The sequence below is a fragment of the Phyllobates terribilis genome, unplaced genomic scaffold (assembly GCF_046119375.1).
Source record: "Phyllobates terribilis strain yellow unplaced genomic scaffold, ASM4611937v1 Scaffold_1__5_contigs__length_1240528914, whole genome shotgun sequence".
Lineage (NCBI taxonomy): Eukaryota > Metazoa > Chordata > Amphibia > Anura > Dendrobatidae > Phyllobates > Phyllobates terribilis.
This window is the reverse complement of record NW_027362761.1, coordinates 507,885,632-507,906,371: the sequence shown is the minus strand read 5'-3', so window position 1 is coordinate 507,906,371 and position 20,740 is coordinate 507,885,632. Positions and strand designations below refer to the sequence as shown.

Genomic DNA, 20,740 nt, shown 5'->3' with positions numbered 1-20,740 from the left:
CACCTAATCTGAGAGCAGCATAATATAGGGGCAGATCCTGATTACAGTTATGTGTCACTTAATTTGTTGCTTTTTGATAAAATCAGTTTTATCAGCAGGATATTATCATTAGAGGACCAGTAAACCTGCTGTCATGTAGTCCTCCATATTCATCCTTGTTTTATCTGCTGCAGATCTACCAGTTCTCTGAATGCTGAGCTTTATGTAACCCCGCCCCCACTGCTGATTGGCATCTATCTGCCTATGCACAGTGTACACAGAAAGCTGCCAATCAGAGGTGTGGGCGGGGTTATACGGAGCTCAGCATTCAGAGAACTGGTATATCTGCAGCAGATAAAACGGGGATTTTATCAAAACTGCAGCAAGCAGCTCAGTAACGAATACATCACTGGAATCGGGGTCTCTGTCCCTACATCATATTCTCAGATAGGGTAGCAAAAAAAAACAAACATGTTTTTGTGATACTCTATAACATGATATCTATGTTGTGTGTGTGTTGCCACCAAGTGGCTGTGGTGTGCATTGCAACCTGTCAAAGGTTTTGCTAAAATGTAACTTTGTTATTTATTTATTTAACCAAATTCAAAAAAGGTAACGGTGGAAACCTATGTACTCTTGCCTCCTGCTCCTCCCCTATATGGTATACTATGCCCTATACAGAATATATGGCATATAAATAGATAGATTTTATTCGGCTGCACAAATAGCAAAGAAAAAGTATTTTCAGATTATTTTCACATTTTGACTCAGAAGTCGAGAGCAGAGCACCTGCTGCTATTTTTCTGCACCCAAGTTCCTATGTGTTCATTCAAAGCTCAGAACCTTCTCCTTGTTTCCATATTGAAAGCTTGATATGTTCAGTCTTGTCATGCTCTGTGGCATGAAACTGTCTTCCACAATCTCACTGATGAAGCAAAGTTTGGCTGTCCCCCACCCAGTTTTAAGCCTCCTGCACAACTGTTTTTGTTTCAGTTAATGACTGTTTCAACCTATATATGAAAATAATGATCATTATCACCTGATTGCTTCATTGGTTACTGATAAACCGCTGCATATATTTATATAAATGCAACAGAAGTACAGAATCCATGTATGAGAAGATATGTACCAGAGTACAAAGAGCAGGCAGCCTAAAAAGTTGTGGATAGTAGAATTGAGAAACTCTAGAAAGTAAGCACTGCCACCTGGTGGTGATAGATATATTTTGCACCATTCAGTACTACACAAGACAAAATATACTTAAAGAACAGAATGTGAATGTGAATAATTCTTAAAAAATATCAGCACCTTCATGGGAAATTTCTTTACTTAAATCCATATATTTTGGGCTAAAAATTATTTTTGCAATTGACTTTCATTAAAACTTTTTCGCCATTTCTCTTCCATAGCCTTTGTGTTGCATAGTCTATTGCTGACTGCAAAATGAGTCAACTTAATCCATCAGTAAGCACATTCAGACAGGAGAGTTTATAATAACACTTGTCCTTGTTCTTCTGGGCTGATTTATGCCCACAAAGCTCAGCTCAAGTTTCAAGTGGTGACAAATCAGCTAAGAGAAACTAATTTAGCCGCTTACATAATGTCACATGTAGGTGGTATTTATCATTGTTGCTGTGCTGTTCTGTGCTCCGCAGAGTCCATACCCTCACTAGCTCAAATAGTTTTGGGTATGTGTGCGGCAGGGCTGTCACCAGCAATAAGGTTTTTTGGATGCCAATTTATAGGAGAAAGACGCGTCAGTCAACAAGAAATGTTGTAGTTTGAAGTCTACACTGACATGATGGAGAGCGTTGTGGTGCAGAGGCACAGCATCAAAGTGTCCCTGGGTGTAGGTAAAGGTACATCTACAAAGGATATACTGTATGGCGCACCATTATTCTGTATGGAGGACTATGTGGGGACCATTATTCTGTATGGAGGACTATGTGGGGCCCATTATTCTGTATGGAGGACTATGTGGGGCCCATTATAGTGTATGGAGGACTATGTGGGGGCATTATTCTGTATGGAGGACTATGTGGTGCCCATTATTCTGTATGGAGGACTATGTGGGGCCCATTATTCTGTATGGAGGACTATGTGGGGCCCATTATTCTGAATGGAGCACTATGTGGGGCCCATTATAATGTATGGATCAATATATGGGACCATTATACTGTATGGAGCATTATATTTCTACTACTAGCATCTACTAAGCATATTGTGCCACCAAAAGTGTACTGCAACCAGCAAGTATATTGTGCTATTAATGGGGACTGTAACCATCAGTTGGAAGCCAGTAACCACCCCTTACAACTTACTTTAGTGGGAAACCCCTTTAAACATCTGTTTATAACTCAGCATTCCCTGAGGTTTTTAACCTTCTCTATAGGACTTGTAAAATGCCATAAAAAACCTCACATTTCAAATGAACTTAAAAAAAGAGAACACCATAAAACGTTGAGCTTATCTGCAGAAATGTTCAAATAAAAACCTTCCCGTCATTGATAACTGCACAGCTGAGACTCATCAAAACTAAGTGGTGACCAGCCGCATGTTCACGGCTTCGTTGTCTGCGCTGACCGTATTACTCCCAGCTCAGATTTATGAATGACTGTGTATGAGTTACTGTACTTTATGTATTGATGTTTTTCCTTTGTAGGGCAGAAGATGGGGAGATCCACCCTGAAATCTGCAGACTTTATATTCAGTTGCAGTGCTGCCTAGAAATGTATACAACTGAAATGCTGAAATCCATGTGTCTTTTAGGCTCCCTTCAGCACCAGCGGAAAGGTAGCTCATTACTGTTGATATTTTGTTTTCATACTGTATATGTGGTTTATAGAGCATGTCCAACAAGTATTGTGAATTGAACTCAACCCCAAGGATATTGCCTTTTTATTCCAGTAGTCATCTATCACAAATTGCTTAAAGATATTTCTTACTTAAGGGGGTTTTCAAACAAACAAAAGTACATTTTAATCAATAGATCTTGGAATAATAATAAGTTCCACAATTGGATGTGTTTATCTCAGCACAGGAACATTTTATTTAATCTTATAAATGTGCCCCTGCTGTGTACTGTATAATGGCTGTGTCTGACCGTACAGGAACATGATCTGATCATACCACATCTCCTGGGCAGGGGAGGAGGCAAAAGAGTATACAGACAGGACAGCGGGGGATTGTGATTCTTTTTGAGTCCTGTCTGTATACTCCCTCTCCCCCTCACCCCTAACTCAGGAGATGTGGTATAATTATGGGGCCACAAATATGTGTTTTGCATACTTCCAGTCACATTTCGACTAGATGTACAATTGTATAATACACTTGCATTGAGCGAGGATGCACATGTCTAGTCTGCACATGGCCGTATATATGTAAATCAGATACTTGCAGTCTTACGCCTGGCGCCGGCACTGGAGGGTCCTCAATGCATGCAGTGTAAGGATTCACAAGCCTGCAGTCACGTAGACTGACTGCAAACTGGTAGTCCGGACAAACCCTTTAAGACCATCTTGTATTCTATTTAATTGCAGAATTCAGAAGGTTTCCCACTTAAGCAATGGCTTGCCAAATCTCCTCAACTGGGCCTTAAAACTTCCTGTATAGCTCAAAAAGAGAAACCCGTTCAACTGTTGTCATGCGGATTAACAAAATGTCTTGCTACCCCTGATAGATGACATGATAATTATCACAGCTTTATTTTTTATCTTTATAAATAATATGCTCGTGCTTATTGCCAAACAAAAAATCTCCATGCGGTTTTACACCTCCGCCTGTTTTCACTGTCTGAACACCCTCTTAGCGTTAATTTATCCTTCATTTCAGACACTTGCTTCCCATTCTCTACTCTGATACCAACTTTCTTGATAGATTTAGTTGTATGTCTACTAGGGCATTAGTAGCCTATAAAATAATATATTTAGGCGACAGGAGTCCTTGTCACCATTTAGTGAAATATCTATAAAAGATAATCTGTATCTCAATGGTGAATTTTAGATTGTTCCCTAATGTAATCCAGAAAGGACTGTACTGATGCTTCCTCGCAATCACAGATCAACAATAAATCGACGATCGTTGGCGCCCGTACCACTTTATACAATGAGAAAATGGATTACTTGGTGTAAAAATACAGATCTCCTCCCACAATGCTATTACCAAACCTGCAAGGGAGGAGGAGACTTTCGATCCCATCGGGGCCACCTCCACTTGTAGATAGCTTTGTCAAGCAAGAAAAAATTATGGACAAATACTCAATACCTATAATAATAAATTACTGTACCCTGTTAGCGTAATTACTATATTTCTTTAAGTGATGACCCAGCGCGATTAGTGCAATGTCATCAAGGTTACAGGACAAAAGCCCCACAATTTCACATGTTACCCATTTGCAACCATCACAGCACATAGAATTGTTTAAAGGGGTTCTCCAGGACTTTAACATTAATGGCCTACCCTTTGGATAGGTCATCAATGTCTGATCGGCGGGGATGCTATGCCCGGCACTCCCGCCAATCAACTGAGCAGTTCCAGCCTCCGCCGACACCGGGATCAGCTGATTGGCAAAAGTGTCGGGTGTCACACCCCCACCGATCAGACCTTGATGTCCTATCGTACAGATAGGCCATCAATGTTAAAATCCTGGACAAGCCCTATAAGAACTACCTTTTTGTCCTCTAAATATTCAGGCGAGTTTTGCGCTAATAGTTGAAAAAACAATCGATTAGGTGAACTCAAACATTCATTGAGTGAATTCCAGGCTGCAACTTTAGAAGGAAAATCGAGAGGAAGGGATTTTTTATGCAATTTGAGTCACGCATGAAAAATGGGCTTTCATAGGATTGGATATTAGAGGAACTGGAAAACTCCTGTCCTCCCTGCTATTATCTGTTGTCTGTTATTGTGTAAGGCTCACCTGGTGAGTTGGATCCACCAAATCTCGGTCTAATTGGGCACACAGACCCCGGGCGTTGATGCAGCTTTTTTGAGGACAAGTGTAACCGTGAGGACTTGGACAGACAATCACAGATGCAGTAGGACAAATGTAGTGGAATCCAGCAGAGATGAATTGAAGTGAAAGCGTACTAAACACAGATGGTGGAACACACCAAACATAGAACTCTGGAGTGTAATCCTAAAACACGTGTGTGCCTTAGTGGACCTAAACTACAATTAGGGAGATGACGTCAATGAGTCACGCTTGACAACCTGCAAACCAATGTGGAGCACAACAGAGGGCAGCGGACCTAGGTGAAGGAAGCAGAGCCTGTGATACCCGGTGTGTAGCATATTGTCTGTCACATTAACAGCGCTGCAGCCAATAACTGAGCTGAGCTTCTATGAGTGACCTTATGTTGATTAAGCCATGAGGAAGAACCGGAGTGTTGGAAACGCAAGGAGGCCCCACTCATTACAGTCACTGTTTGCATGGTGTTTTTAACGAATTTGCAATTAAATACAGATTTTTTTATTCAAGCAGTGGTGTGCCATACAAGTCTTTTTCCTTATCGGTGGACAAGGTATTGTAGGATAGTGGGACAGCAGTCCGGTGCTTCAGGGATATATGCTGACCCACCAAAGTGGTACAAAGTATAGATACCAGTGTTCACATGAATATAAACCTTGTTTTCTGCAGATATCAGCTCATCCATTTATATATGCTAATGTATGATATGGATAAGCTGCAATGGTGTCATGTGACCACAGGAGGTCACTGTTTCCTTACTACTCTCTGCTAAGTTTGTTTTTCAATGGAAAACAACGGAAATTGGCATGTAGGGGAGATGGCAAAGTGGGCGAGTACAGCTGGTGACCCGCGTGAGGAGTGACGGTTGTCGGAGAAGGAGACCAGCCACGATTTTCTCGATGGATAAACCACCGTTTGGGAAGGAAGCCCCCTCAGCTGCCTGCTAGCACCTGACGAGTCCGACCCGGGTCTGTAAGAGATTTAAGGCCCTCGGCATCATTGTAGAGGGTAACCGTGCACGCAACTACATTTTTTTGGCGCCTAAACCAAAGTCTGATCAGAGGCCTGTATATAGCTAGTCAGTTAGTTAGACAGTGTTTTTGCACAGGCCAGAACTTTCCCCACTAACGGAGCCCGGGATCTTGTTATTATTTAGACTTTTATTTTTTATTTTATGCTGGACTCCTGAGTATCTAGTACGGTGTGGCCGTACCTCACGTGCTATATAATTGAGTAGCTTTGAACCTTACGGACAGCCTTGTTTTACCTAGTAAGGTGCTTGAAAGGCACCTATGAACATTACTATCGTAAAAGTCCCTGATCCAAAGTCCTGTTGGAGCAGCTGCAGTTAAAACATAAATGTGTACACTAAGCGCTTTGGGGAGCCGGGATATTTAGAAGTTATAAGATTGTAAACTGCTGTGTTGCACCGCGGGCAGTCAAGGCCTCGTATTCACTGAAATTGTTCCTGGTTCGAGTATTAATAGTTTTTATATTCTGCATTACATATCGTGGGCTGCCCTGTCGTCCAGCATAATTGTCTCAACGCTAGGCTGAGTGTTCGGATTTGTATACGTTGTGGGTGTAGTTTAATATAGCTCCCTCTTCATTCAGTAAAAAATTATTTTCTGGGGATAAACTGTCTGGGTCGTCTTCTGTGACTTCGTGGTATCCTGAGAACCCCCTCGGTACTCGGCTTACAGTATTGTTGTAGCTAACACTTGGCTTTGAGGAACGTTCGGTGTCCAGGAGGTTTCAGCCTCAGTGTGTAAACAAGGATGTCTCCATTCACTGCACTGATAGCAAGATGCAGATAAGAAATAGAAAGATATGTTATATTCATTATACAATGATATAGCTATATTTATATGAAGGGCTCATGTCTGATGTATAGAATCTGTTAGAAAAAAAATTATGTATGCCTATGAAATCGGAAGTATTTGGAAGTACAAGATAATTCTGCCACAGAACAGTATACGTGGACATGGTAAGAATGGACATGGGTAACATTTATATATCTGTTTAAATTAAAAATAGTTTTGTATTGATGGATTTTTAGGCCATATAAATGTGATATACATATGTATGTAGCATACTATACATTTTGTATTAAGCCTGAGTTTCCCATGTGTTGCTCTCTTAAAGGAAAAGAGCAGTGTGTGGGTCCAAAGATCATAGACTACAAGACAGATGAGAGCTCGGAAGTCCCTATCCTAGAAGATACGTCTTCATCACCAGTGGATGTCCAGTACTGTTGGCAGGTTTCCACAGACATTGAGAACACAGAAAGGTAAGTTCAGTATGAATCCCATCAGAATCATGTCTGAACAATGGCTAGGGATGCACTGCGATTATGGCCACAGTGGGGCACAGGAGGTGTGTGCCCAACAATGTCCTAGGCATCTCCACCATAGGCACCCGTTGTAAGAAAGCATATAGGGCCGATTCATCTAGACTGGCAATTTGTATGTCATCCTTGATGAACAGTGCGCTGGAGTAAGATGCTCCTAGTTCACGGCTCTTAAAGGGGTTGTCCACTACTTTTGCATTGATGCCTTATCTGTAGGATAGGGCATCAATGTATGATCGGCCGGGGTCCCGCACGCGGCACCCCCGTCGATCAGCTGTTATCGGCGGCGGCCGGCTGGAAGTACTCGCCTGCGGGGCTCCGCCGTCAAGGGATAGTGGCCGCCGCGGTGTACTGCACATCAGCCTCCTATTCAATTGAATGGGAGGCGGATGTGCAGTGAACCGCGGCGGCCACTACCCCTTGACGGCGGAGCCCCACAGGTGAGCACTTGCTGCCGCCGACACCGATAACAGCTGATCGGCTGGGGTGCCGCTTGCGGGACCCCAGCCGATTATACATTGATGCCCTATCCTATGGATAGGGCATCATTTCAAAAGTAGTGGACAACTTCTTTAATGAATTTGGCACATCTTTTAACTCTTGTGCGCCACTGCCAGAAATGTTACTCCAATTAATCCTGGGGTACATTTTAGTCTAATTTACGTCACTTTTGTGACTCTGTTTGAAAAAGGCTTGTGTTCAAGACAAAAGGTGTACAACGTTTGTGCCCTGAAGAGCATGGAATAAAAATCTACAAATTCTGCAAATTTACAAGTGAGTGCCGGTCTTCTTATATTATTGGCAATGAGATGCAAACCCTAGACAAGAGCACCACGGGTTTTCAGTGCCGACTGGAATTGATGTTTATTGGGCTCTTTGCATGTGAAATTCCAGTCTTCTGCTCTTTCCTATACAGTTAAATAAAAGTTATGGAGGCTCGTACCCATACCTCCCAACTTTTGAAGAAGAAAAAGAAGGAGAGATCATGCAGTGCGCATAGCGCGCCGCTACAGAATTTGGCCGCGCCCCTGGCCACACCCCAATCCACGCCCATTTACCATTTCTTTCTCCCCTGGCAGGAGAAGTTGTCAGAGGGGTGCTGGTAATGAGGGGCATTCAGCAGACGGCCCTCATGCCCAATCCTGGTATGCATGGCCCCCTCGGATCCAATCCTGGTATGCATGGCCCCCTCCTCCCCAATCCTGGTATGCATGGCCCCCTCCTCCCCAATCCTGGTATGCATGGCCCCTCCTCCCCAATCCTGGTATGCATGGCCCTCCATCACTGCACACATGAAAAAAATAAACACTTCTACTCACCTTCCTATCTCCCCTCTGCTCCAGCGCTGCGTCCTGTCTGTCAGTAGCTGATCTCAGCATCTGAGCAGTGCATGACATCACTGCCATGTTCCCTCAGATTCCGAGATGAGCTGCTGGGATATTCTCTCCTCTCCACACTGGGACTATGGGCGTGGCGAGGAGTTGAATAGTCATTCTCCTTAATAGCGCGCACTGTCAGCACGGCTCAGCGACCCTCTATGTCTGCTACTAAAGAGAATGAATATTCACTCTTCTCCATGCCCATGGGTGTGAAGAAGAGTGAATATTCATTCTCTCTAATAGCACAGGATCGCGGAGCCGCAGCAGGAAGCCGGTGACTGCGATTGACAGTGTGCGCTATTAAGGAGAATGAATATTCACTCCTCTCCACTCCCATGGGCGTGGTAGCTGCAGCTGCCGGCTACTACCTGTGCCCGCTGCTCCACCGCCGCAACCCCCCCCCACCACCCTCCACAGCCAGGAGAACAGCTGAGCCATGACGGGACGCGGGACTGAGCCCTCAAAGCGGGAATATTCCGCCAAAAACGAGACGGTTGGGAGCTATATCATACCTGCCAGACAGAGGCCAACAGAACACAATTCTGACCTCCATCTGGTGAGTTTGGGCCTATGGAAATGTTAAAGTACAGTAAAGACCAAAAGTTTGGACACACCTTCTCATTTAAAGATTTTTCTGTATTTTCATGACTTTGAAAATTGTACATTCACACTGAAGGCATCAAAACTATGAATTAACACATGTGGAATTATATACTTAACAAAAAAGTGTGAAACAACTGAAAATATGTCTTATATTCTAGGTTCTTCAAAGTAGCCACCTTTTGCTTTGATGACTGCTTTGCACACTCTTGGCATTCTCTTGAGCTTCAAGAGGTAGTCACTGGAAATGGTTTTCACTTCACAGGTGTGCCCTGTCAGGTTTAATAAGTGGGATTTCTTGCCTTATAAATGGCGTTGGGACCATCAGTTGTGTTGTGCAGAAGTCAGGTGGATACACAGCTGATAGTCCTACTGAATAGACTGTTAGAATTTGTATTATGGCAAGAAAAAAGCAGCTAAGTAAAGAAAAACGAGTGGCCATCATTACTTTAAGAAATGAAGGTCAGTCAGTCCGAAAAATTGGGCAAACTTTGAAAGTGTCCCCAAGTGCAGTTGCAAAAACCATCAAGCGCTACAAAGAAACTGGCTCACATGAGGACCGCCCCAGGAAAGGAAGACCAAGAGTCACCTCTGCTTCTGAGGATAAGTTTATCCGAGTCACCAGCCTCAGAAATCGCAGGTTAACAGCAGCTCAGATTAGAGACCAGGTCAATGCCACACAGAGTTCTAGCAGCAGACACATCTCTTCAACAACTGTTAAGAGGAGACTTTGTGCAGCAGGCCTTCATGGTAAAATAGCTGCTAGGAAACCACTGCTAAGCAAAGGCAACAAGCGGAAGAGACTTGTTTGGGCTAAAGAACACAAGGAATGGACATTAGACCAGTGGAAATCTGTGCTTTGGTCTGATGAGTCAAAATTTGGGATCTTTGGTTTCAACCACCGTGTCTTTGTGCGACGCAGAAAAGGTGAACGGATGGACTCTACATGCCTGGTTCCCACCGTGAAGCATGGAGGAGGAGGTGTGATGGTGTGGGGGTGCTTTGCTGGTGACACTGTTGGGGATTTATTTAAAATTGAAGGCATACTGAACCAGCATGGCTACCACAGCATCTTGCAGCGGCATGCTATTCCATCCGGTTTGTGTTTAGTTGGACCATCATTTATTTTTCAACAGGACAATGACCCCAAACACACCTCCAGACTGTGTAAGGGCTATTTGACCAAGAAGGAGAGTGATGGGGTGCTACGCCAGATGACCTGGCCTCCACAGTCACCAGACCTGAACCCAATCGAGATGGTTTGGGGTGAGCTGGACCGCAGAGTGAAGGCAAAATGGCCAACAAGTGCTAAGCATCCCTGGGAACTCCTTCAAGATTATTAGAAGACAATTTCTGGTGACTACCTCTTGAAGCTCATCAAGAGAATGCCAAGGGTGTGCAAAGCAGTCATCAAAGCAAAAGGTGGCTACTTTGAAGAACCTAGAATATAAGACATATTTTCAGTTGTTTCACACTTTTTTGTTAAGTATATAATTCCACATGTGTTAATTCTTAGTTTTGATGCCTTCAGTGTGAATGTACAATTTTCATAGTCATGAAAATACAGAAAAATCTTTAAATGAGAAGGTGTGTCCAAACTTTTGGTCTGTACTGTATATGTCAGGAAGCGCTACCATTTGTAAGTGTACACTTAGCTTAACACTGTCTTTGTTGCCCATAACAACCTATCACAGTGCAGCTTTCATTTTTTCAGAGCAGTTTAAGAAATGAAAGCTGAGATCTGATTGGTTACTATGGCAACCAAACTAGATTCACTGTTAGACTGTATTAACCCCTTTACGATATATATGACTTGTCTCTGACTGATTTGGGCTCGTATCTTTCCCGGCTGATGATGACTAAATTATTCAGCCATCATCTGGCTCTATCAGCCGCGGATGGATTGGAACTCCTGCCGCTGCTTGATAGCAGCATTTAACACGTGTCGGTAGAAGGATGTGTCATTCCATATGCCTATCAGCTCGCCCATGACGTGATTGCGGGACACCGGTGGGCCGCCATAACAGTCGTGCTTGTCATCATGATTCTCCTGTGAAAGCCAGACTGTAGCTGGGGTTCATAGGAGACCGTGATTTTCGCTATACATAGCAGAGCTGAAGCCCTGTTATGTATAGTACAAGTGATCAGACGATTGCAGCTTCAAGTCCCCTAAGGTGACTATTAAGTACAGTAAAAAGTAAAAAAATTTTTTTAAAAAATATGAAGAAAAAAAAAATCGCAACATTGCACTAAAATGAAATAAGAGGCGACTAAAGCATCATATCTACCCCAAAATGGTATCCGTAAAAACGTTGGCTCAGGATGCAAAGAATAATCCCTCACACAGCCCCATATATCGAAAATTGAAAATGTTAAAGATCTCGGAAAATGGCGACAAAAACAATTTTTTTTCACAAAGTTACAAAAAAATATACATGATTGGTATCTGCAAAATTGTACTGGGCTGGAGAATTATATTGCCAGGTCAATTTTACTGTATAGTGATAAACCTACCGTACATAGTCGGAAATATCATTAGAAGTAAAAAAAAAAAAGAAAGAAAAACAACATAAATAGAAACAACTCCTTAGTCATCAAATAACAAGAAGAATATCTTTATTACATAGAGATGCACAAAATATTAAAAACAATTAAAAAGGATGGGTACTACAGAAAAAAGTTCCAGTGGTGCATAAAAATTAGAAAAGTGCTCATATATCTATGAAAGTTCTTAGAAATAGTTCAAGAATCCGTATTGGAAAGGAATTTTTCCAGTTCTTTAGGTAAGTATCCAAGGAAACATCTGTATATACAGGCTAAAAGGTAAGACCACTTGTATAAAAAAGTATATGGGGACACTCAAACACCAAACAAATGTAGAAAAGGCCCATATCCATGGCTCCCCCTAGTGGGGTTATTAGGTATAGAGCAGAGAGTTCTGATCGCATGAAACATATGAAACCTTGAACATGGTTTTAGTCCTGCATAAGTCTATCTTAATAAAGAGTTTTTATAAGTAATGTTACCATTTAATTATTATGAGCAGAAAAAAATTCAATGCCATTAGCAATATAGAATAGTAATCGGTATATTGGTCCTGCAGAAGACCAATATCTTAATCTGAAAAAATTCCTTTCCAATATGGATTCTTAAACTATTTCTGAGGACTTTGATAGATTATATGAGCACTTTCTAATATTTATGCACCACTGGAACTTTTTTTTTTCTGTATTACCTATCCTTTTTAATTGTTTTTAATATTTTGTGCATCTATGTAATAAAGATATTATTCTTGTTATTTGATGAGTAAGGAGTCCTTTCTATTTATCGTTTTTTTCCCCAGTTTTACCATATAGTGAACATGGTAAATAAAAACCCCAAAAACTATTGTGAATTTGCACTTTTTTTTGCAATTTTTGTTCTCGCTTTCCAGTCCAGCAAAGTGAATGAGAATCCTGAAGTCTCATGCACACGTTGCTTATTTTTCACTTGCAGATTTGGTGCAGATTTAAATCTGCAGCATGTCAATTCTTTCAGCGTTTTTTCTGCAGATTTGACTCATAGCAATGAATGGGGAAAAATCTGCACCAAAAATGCATATTAAAAATGCATCAAAAACACACATATTATACGCTGTGTTTTTTCTGCCAAGAGATGCAGAAATGGTGCAGAAATTTCTGCACCAGATACCTAACGTGTGCACATACCTTTAATCATAAAGGTGGAACCTACACAATAGATGAATGTCAACTTAGTCTACAAGATTGTCCGACCATCTAAAGTTTATGGGTCCTGACTCTCCCCCAGAAATCAGAGGAAAGAAGGATCAGGCATCTTGAATTTTAACATTCTCGATCCTTTTGTTCTTAAAGGGTTTTTTTGACTAAAAGGATAACTTATTTCCATCACTATAGTGCACCCAACAACACACTTTTCCCCTTATTTTCCATTTTGAGCTTCCCCTCATCTCCCTGCAGCCTTCCGTGCTGTTTGTTATTGTCTCCGTCCAGGAATTCCATCCAGCACTCCTTAGGACCATCCAGACTATATTTCCCATGATGTTTTGCATCACAGCCATCCCGAACTCCCGCCCTCACTAGTGACTGCCCACTGCATCTAGTTGGCTGATGACCTCTGGTCTGCCCACTGCCCACACAGAGTGTCTTCTTGAGACTGCTGAACAGTCTCTACATGGAAGAACAGAGTGCGGACCTCTCTAACATGCCTGCTCCGTGTCACCCTCCTCCACAGGCTCACTCCTCTTTATTTTTAAGAGGATTTACAATGGTTTAATTATCTGTATGCCTGGACAACCCATTTAAGAGAGATATATGCTGCGCCAGAGGTTGGTCTGAGCAGGTATATGTTTGGGCAGGAGTATACATACTGTATGTATCTGGTGGCCCAATAAAGAAGGTTCGAATTGGGGGTGCCATTAAACATCCCACTGGGTTCCCACAATCATAGCACTGACAGGGGACTCTCTCTCCTTGTCCAACCACTTAGCCGCCATTGTTGCTGTTCACCACCATATGCTGTACTTCAGACATCTTATGCACACACTTGTTTTTTTTCTGACAGAATTGACATGCTGCAGATTAAAAAAAAACGCTGCGGATCTCAAATTCATTCAGCGTTTTTACAGCGTATTTTAACAGTGAAAAAGTGCAAAAAACACAGCAAACAGGTTTTACTTTGGGTTTTCTGCTGCCTTTTTGATCAAGAAAACTAACTTTATTGACCAGGTGCTGCAGAAAAGCCACACATGTAATCCGCAACAAAAATAAACCCAGCCAAAAAATGCTGCAAAAATGCACAAAAAACTCTGCAAAACCTGTGTTTTCAACTCAGCAGTTTTACTGCCAAGGGAGCAGGTTTTGGCTTCAGAAAAAACCCCGCTGCGTTTGAACATAGCCGTACTGTGCTAAGTCAGGAAAGTTTTTCATTGTCTAAATGTTTCCATTTTCTGACAGCAAGCTGGAATCCTCAAAATAGTGAAACTTGTTTGCTACGTACATTTTCATTGTACAGTTGCTATTATGCATCTTTTATAATATTAATACGCAGTGCACGGATGTAAATTAGGTGAAAATGACTGAATAGCAGCTCAATCATCTTATATACATCCTGAAATCTGGGGTTAGGGAAATGAGGGTTGTTTGCTTTGAGTACAGTTCTGCCCTGAGCGTGACACTTTTTCTTTTTAGAGACATGAGGGAAATGAAAAACCTCTTAAGCAAACTCAGGGAGACCATGCCTTTGCCATTAAAAAACCAAGGTAAGTGCATCTGATCTTTTCCTAATGCATTAAACTATTTCTTGATCATCCTGGGCACACATTTTTAAAAAAGACAATAAAAAACTGGAACAAGGTCAGAGAAGAGCAACCAGGATGGTGAGCGGACTGCAAACTATGTCCTATGAGGAACAGTTAAAGGATCTGGGAATGTTTAGCTCGCAAAAAAGAAGACTAAGGCTATGTGCCCACGATGCAGAAATGAAGCAGAAAATTTCTGCAGCATTTCTGCATCTCCCTGGCAGAAAAAACGCATGCAGATTGTGCATGCGTTTTTCCTGCAGAATACATGCGGATCCACATGCGGATTCACTTGCGTTTCCGCATGCAGATTGACAAGCGCTTTCCACGCGATAGCATCACTTGGAAAGTGCTTGACAACTAGGTCACACTATATAAATCCATGCAAACGGCATGGATTTATATAGTGTGACCGTAAAAATAAAAAAATAAAGCTATACTCGCCCCCGATGTCCCGGCGTGTGCTGCAGCGCTGCTTCCTCGCTGGTTCCTGGCTGCCGGCATATCGTGAGACAGAGCGGTGAAGGGCCTGCGGTCACATGACTGTGACGTCACCGAAGGTCCTTCAGCGCTGCCGGCATGCAGAGAGAGCCTTCGGAAAGGTGAGTATAAACTTTATTTTTTATTTTATTCTTTTTTTTACAGGTACAATGGTACCCAGGTCTGGATGAGAGTCTCCTCTCCTCCAGAACTGGGTACCATCCGCACATAGAGACGTATAGAATCCGCTTGTACAAATGTACAGATGCGGATTCTATGCGTCTCAATGCAAGTCAATGGCGGCCATTCCGCTGCGCTTCCGCAAAATTAATGAACATGCTGCGGATTTTTGTACGCAGCATAAACGCTGCGGAAAAATCCGCAGCATGTGCATAGAACATGCGGAATCCCCTTGGGGACCATGGGGTGCGGATTACCTAGCGTTTCACAAGTGTTTACGCTGCGGAAATTCCGCAGCATAAACGCTTGAAAAACGCTACGTGGGCACACAGCCTAAGAGGAGACTTAATAGCTGTCTACAAATATCTGAAGGGCTGTCACACTGTAGAGGGGTCTGCATTATTCTTATTTGCACATGAAAACACGAGAAGCAATGAAATTAAACTGATAGGGAGAAAATACAGATTAGATATAAGAAAAAACTTTTTGACAGTGAGGTGATCAATGAGTGGAACAGGCTCCCACGAGAGGTGGTGAGTTCTCCTTCAATGGAAGTCTTCAACCAGAGGCTGGACAGACATCTGTCTGAGATGATTTAGTGAATCCTGCATTGAGCAGGGGGTTGGACCAGATGACCCTGGAGGTCCCTTCCAACTTTAACATTCTAGGATTCTATGGAGATGTACACCGCACTGCACTGTGGAAAACCATTCAAACTTCAGTGTTTTTTTTGTACATGAAAAAATGGACTTGTTTTCATCAGTGTTTTGGATCAGATTTTCATCAGTCTTTGGTCAGTGTGTCCACTTTTACCATAAGTGATTTTTTTCATATACAAAAAAAGGCAAAGTTTCTCCTACCCATTACAGTATTACAAATGAACATCACGTAGATGCATCCATGTGGTGTTCGGGATTTTCACAGATCCATAGACTTATACGGGTGATTTGAGTCGTGACTTTGCTCAAAAACGGACATGTCTTCTTTTTTTTTTCATTATTAAGCGACACAAGGTCCACAAAAAACAGATGTATGAACAGCACTATAGGCTGTGTTGTAGCCATAAAAACTGGTATAAAACCTGTAAGTGAAAAACGGACATCAGAATGAGGTCTAAGAACGCAGCGATTGTTTTTTCTTTCTTTATGACCTTTTACTTCAAGCTATTAAAGGGAACCTGTCACCAGTTTTGTCCTATATGAACTAAAACGATCACCTTATGCAGCGCCTGTGCTGCATTCCATAAATGCTTATATAACCCCCTGACTCCCTCTGTAGACCCCAAAAAACCTTTTTAAGTTGTCCCACGCTGCATGGTAATCCAGTCAGTCCGGTCTGATGGCCATGGGCCTCTCCATCCCTCCCACCGGCTGTTGCTCGCCGTCCTCCTTCTTTAATTGACGTGGATAATGCTTCGAATCACCCACACCGCTGGGCAAAATCTGCCTGCACACAGAAATTGTGGCTCGCGCCTGTGCACTGTGCTTTGCCCTACTGCGGGCGCATGCACACTTGTTTTCGGCTGTGTCAGCAGTAGGGCATAGCATAGTGCGCAGGCACAAGCCGCGGTTTCTGTGCGCAGGCCCAAATTAAATCTTCGTCAATTAAAGAAGGAGGACAGGGAGCAGCAGCTGGCGAGAGGGTTGGTGAGGCCCAAAACCTCGACCATCGCAGCGCAGGAGAACCTAAAAAGCTTTTTGAGGCGTCTACAGGGGCAGTCAGGGGCTTATGTAAGCATTTATGGAATGAAGCACAAGCGCTGCATGAGGTGATAGCTTTAGTTCATATAGGACAAAACTGGTGACAGGTTCCCTTTAAGGGCTTGTTTCTTATGGGACAAGCTCATCCCTCCTCTTCCTCCATAGAATTTTAAAACCAACTGTCATCTCCTATCTCAGTAATGGGATAATCTATCTTCACTAAATACAGATTTTATCCATGAATTGAAAGTAAAAGATCAGTCCAGGAGGAGAAAGAAGCAGATTTCTCTGAAAAGATATATTATAAAATTTCCTTATTGTCATGTGTACTATTGATGCATGAAATAACTATTAAAAGAACAGTCACTCTTCGAACAACTAAATCCAATAATAATATTGTTGATTATTAAAGTATTAGCCAGGAAAAAGTTCAAATATATCATACAGCCATTATGACCTGAATTATCAAAGTTCCCCAAAATGGTATCAATAGAAACTACAGCTCAGCAAGCAAAAAAAAAACAACAAACCCGAATACATTTCCATTGATGGAAAAATAAACTTTTATAATTCTCAGAAAATGGTGACACAAATTAATTTTTTACAAGGTTCTGACTTGGAAATTCATGTTGCGAGTTCATTTTTACCACTCAATGAACCCTCAAAAAAGAGCAAAACCCAAAAATCTATGGTGAAATTGCATTTTTTTCACCAAACTTGGAATTTTTCTTTCCTGTTTTTCAGTATATCACATGGGAAAGTGAATGGTGTCAATCAAAACTTGTCTGGCATAAAACAAGCCCTCATATATGGCTATGTCGACGGAAATATAAAAAGTTATCGCTTTTGAAAGAAGGGGATGGACAACCAAAAGAGCAAAAATGAAAAATTAACAAACCTAGAAAGGTTTAAACATTTGTGAAGCCAGAGTGTATTGAAAACTTTCACTTATAGGAGAGATACAAAAAAAAAAACATTTTAAAGGGAATCTGTCACTAGGTTTTTGCTTTCCTATCTGAGAGCAATGTGATGCAGGGGCAATGACCCTGATTCCAGCAATGTATCACTTACTGAGTTGCTTGCTGCAATTTTGATTAAAAACATATTTATCTGCTGCAGATCTAGCAGTTATTTGAATGTTGAGCTCTGTAGAGTCCGGCCCACACCACTGATTGGCAGCTTTCTATGTACACTGTGCATAGGCAGAAAGCTACCAATCAGTGGTGGGGGCAGAGTTATACAGAGCTCATGACTATGGAGGACAATATGCCAGCAGGTTTACTTGTCCTCTAGTGATAATCTCCTGCTGATAAAACACTGATTGTATTAATATTACAGCAAGCAGCCCAGTAACTGATGCATCTCTAAAATAAGGATCTCTGGCCCTTCATTATGGTCCTCTCAGATTAGGTGGCAAAAACCTGGTGTTGGATTCCCTTTAATAAGGGTACGTTCACACTGAGTTTTTTGGCTGTATTTTTTTTTTGCTACACACTTACATAGCGCCATCATATTCCACAGCACTTTACAGACATCTTTGTCACTGTCCCCATCGAGGCTCACAAGCTACATTCCCTATCAGTATGTCTTTGGAATGTGAGAGAAAACCGGGAGAACCCGGAGGAAACCCACGCAAACATGGAGAACATACAAAATCCTTGCAGTTGTTGTTCTTGGCAGGATTTGAAGCCAGGACACCAGAGCTGCAAAGCAACAGCCCTAACCACTGAGCCACCGTGCTGATTTGAAGCAAATCGCTCAGTGTGAACTTACCCTAAAGTAACTCTTGTGGACATTAATGATTGATACAGTTATTTTGTTCTTCCTACACAGACGACAGTAGCCTCCTCAACTTGACACCTTATCCACTCGTCAGAAGAAGAAAGAGAAGATTCTTTGGATTGTGTTGTCTCATCTCCAGTTAAAAAAAATATATATAGAAAAGCCATTCTTTCTGCTGATACGTTATAGTTTGACCTTTGCCGTCATATATCGTATTGAGGTTGGTTATTTCATTATGTATTCAGTGTTGCCTATACTGCCTTGTTTCAAAACTTGTATAGTCTGGAGATTAACGCCAAGACTGAAGCGGTGGAGGAAGCGGCAAGCGTGATGATGCCATCAGTGACTGGCTGGATATGTTTTAAAAGACTTTATGAACACTCCGATGTTCATGGCATACAATAAATATGCAAAACGCTTTGATGTCCTAGTATTGTGCTATAGGAAAACCATTCCATCGGCATCACAGTGGAGGTTACTATGGATAATAGTGACAGCAATCATTATGCGAATATTGATGTATCAAGGCCAATAACTGTACTTTGTATTTTTAGTTCCTTCTCTCTTGTCTCAGTCATACTTAGTCTTCCACAATGCATCAGGATTTTGTCCAGAACCTCAGCCAAGTTTCTACCCTGCTAACTAGAGGATGAAAATGAAGTATTTATGGCTTGTACATATATTGTAATCTTGATGACGATCATCAGTATTTTCCTTTCAATCGAATGGTGTGATTTTCACAATTTTGAAGATGTTATACATATATATTAAGATAGTGTATTCAATTCCCGGATATATCCTCATGACCTAGAAAGACAATTTACCATATATTGTTACTATAGGAAGTTGAAGCATGGTGTCTGCATATCGACATAGTGTTAAATCCGATAGGGCATGCAAGAGTTAGCTGAGACTGAAATATACATTTTACATTGTTAATAAAAAATTTTTAGTTAAATGTGTGATGTTATGATTTGTGTTCTTCTATTGTCGTGTCATCTACAAATGAATGGATGATTCATCGACCTGATAATCCAAATAATGAATCATTGCGATAATCAGTGAATCAAGAGAAATGAAGAATGAAGAATGCACGGACAGAAGGGGACAATGGTTGATGGATAAAAAGCAACAGAAAAACAATGAAAAGTGACACGTGGGTGGAGAGTACAGAAAAACTAAGATGTATGGTTTGACTGTTTCATTGATCAAAGGTGACATTATTATTAGTACACAGTAACTACTTAAAGCTAAAGGGGCTGTCCAGGCTTGGGGTTCAAGCAGTCATTCTATGTGACTGCAGACTTATGAATCCTCACAAGTCAGGAGTCTCAGGTGCCGACACCAGGAGTGGGGGGGCGCGTAACTGCAACTATGCTGTTGTTATACCTGTGGTCATGTGTCGACTAGACGTGCGTGGCCTCGCTCAATACAAGTGAATTGAGCAAGGTCAAACACGTCTAGTAGGAATGTGGTGGCACTATATAAATCACATACTCAAGGTTACATGACAGCCGCTCCCAGCTCATGTGAATCCTGACAGCGTAGCACTGTGAGCTTTGTGAGGATTCACAAGTCTGCAGTCAAACATTGCGACTGCAGACTTGAGCACCAAGCCTCAACAACCTCTCTAAGTTTAAAAAGGCACATCCATTAACCCCTTTACCCCCAAGGGTGCTTTGCACGTAAATTAATTTTTACAATTCTGACCACTGTCACTTTAAAATGGAAATTTGGCAAAAATGTAGAAAATGTTGCAATTTTCAAACTCTGAATTTTTATGCCCTTAAATCAGAGAGATATGTCACACAAAATAGTTAATAAATAACATTTCCCACATGTCTACTTTATATCAGCACAATTTTGGAACCAAAATTTTTTTTATTAGGGAGCTATAAGGGTTAAAAGATGACCAGCGATTTCTCATTTTTACAACAAAATTTACAAGACCATTTTTTTAGGGACCTCATCACATTTGAAGTTACCTTGAGGGGCCTTTATGAC

General features: G+C 41.7%; 1 protein-coding gene across 3 annotated transcripts in view; it reads left to right on the top strand.

The window, feature by feature from the left end:
* Positions 1-19,644, top strand: part of RGS7BP (regulator of G protein signaling 7 binding protein) — a 154,474-nt gene extending 134,830 nt beyond the window's left edge. For 2 of the 3 annotated variants that reach the window (XM_073655056.1, XM_073655057.1), the window contains 4 exons: positions 2,642-2,772; positions 7,094-7,238; positions 14,485-14,555; positions 18,788-19,644. In XM_073655056.1, coding sequence (XP_073511157.1) covers positions 2,642-2,772; positions 7,094-7,238; positions 14,485-14,555; positions 18,788-18,879 — 439 coding nt within the window. In that variant the 3' untranslated portion in view covers positions 18,880-19,644. The remainder of the gene's footprint in view (positions 1-2,641; positions 2,773-7,093; positions 7,239-14,484; positions 14,556-18,787) is intronic. The other variant, XM_073655058.1, reaches the window with a different exon arrangement.
* Positions 19,645-20,740: the final 1,096 nt, after the last annotated feature.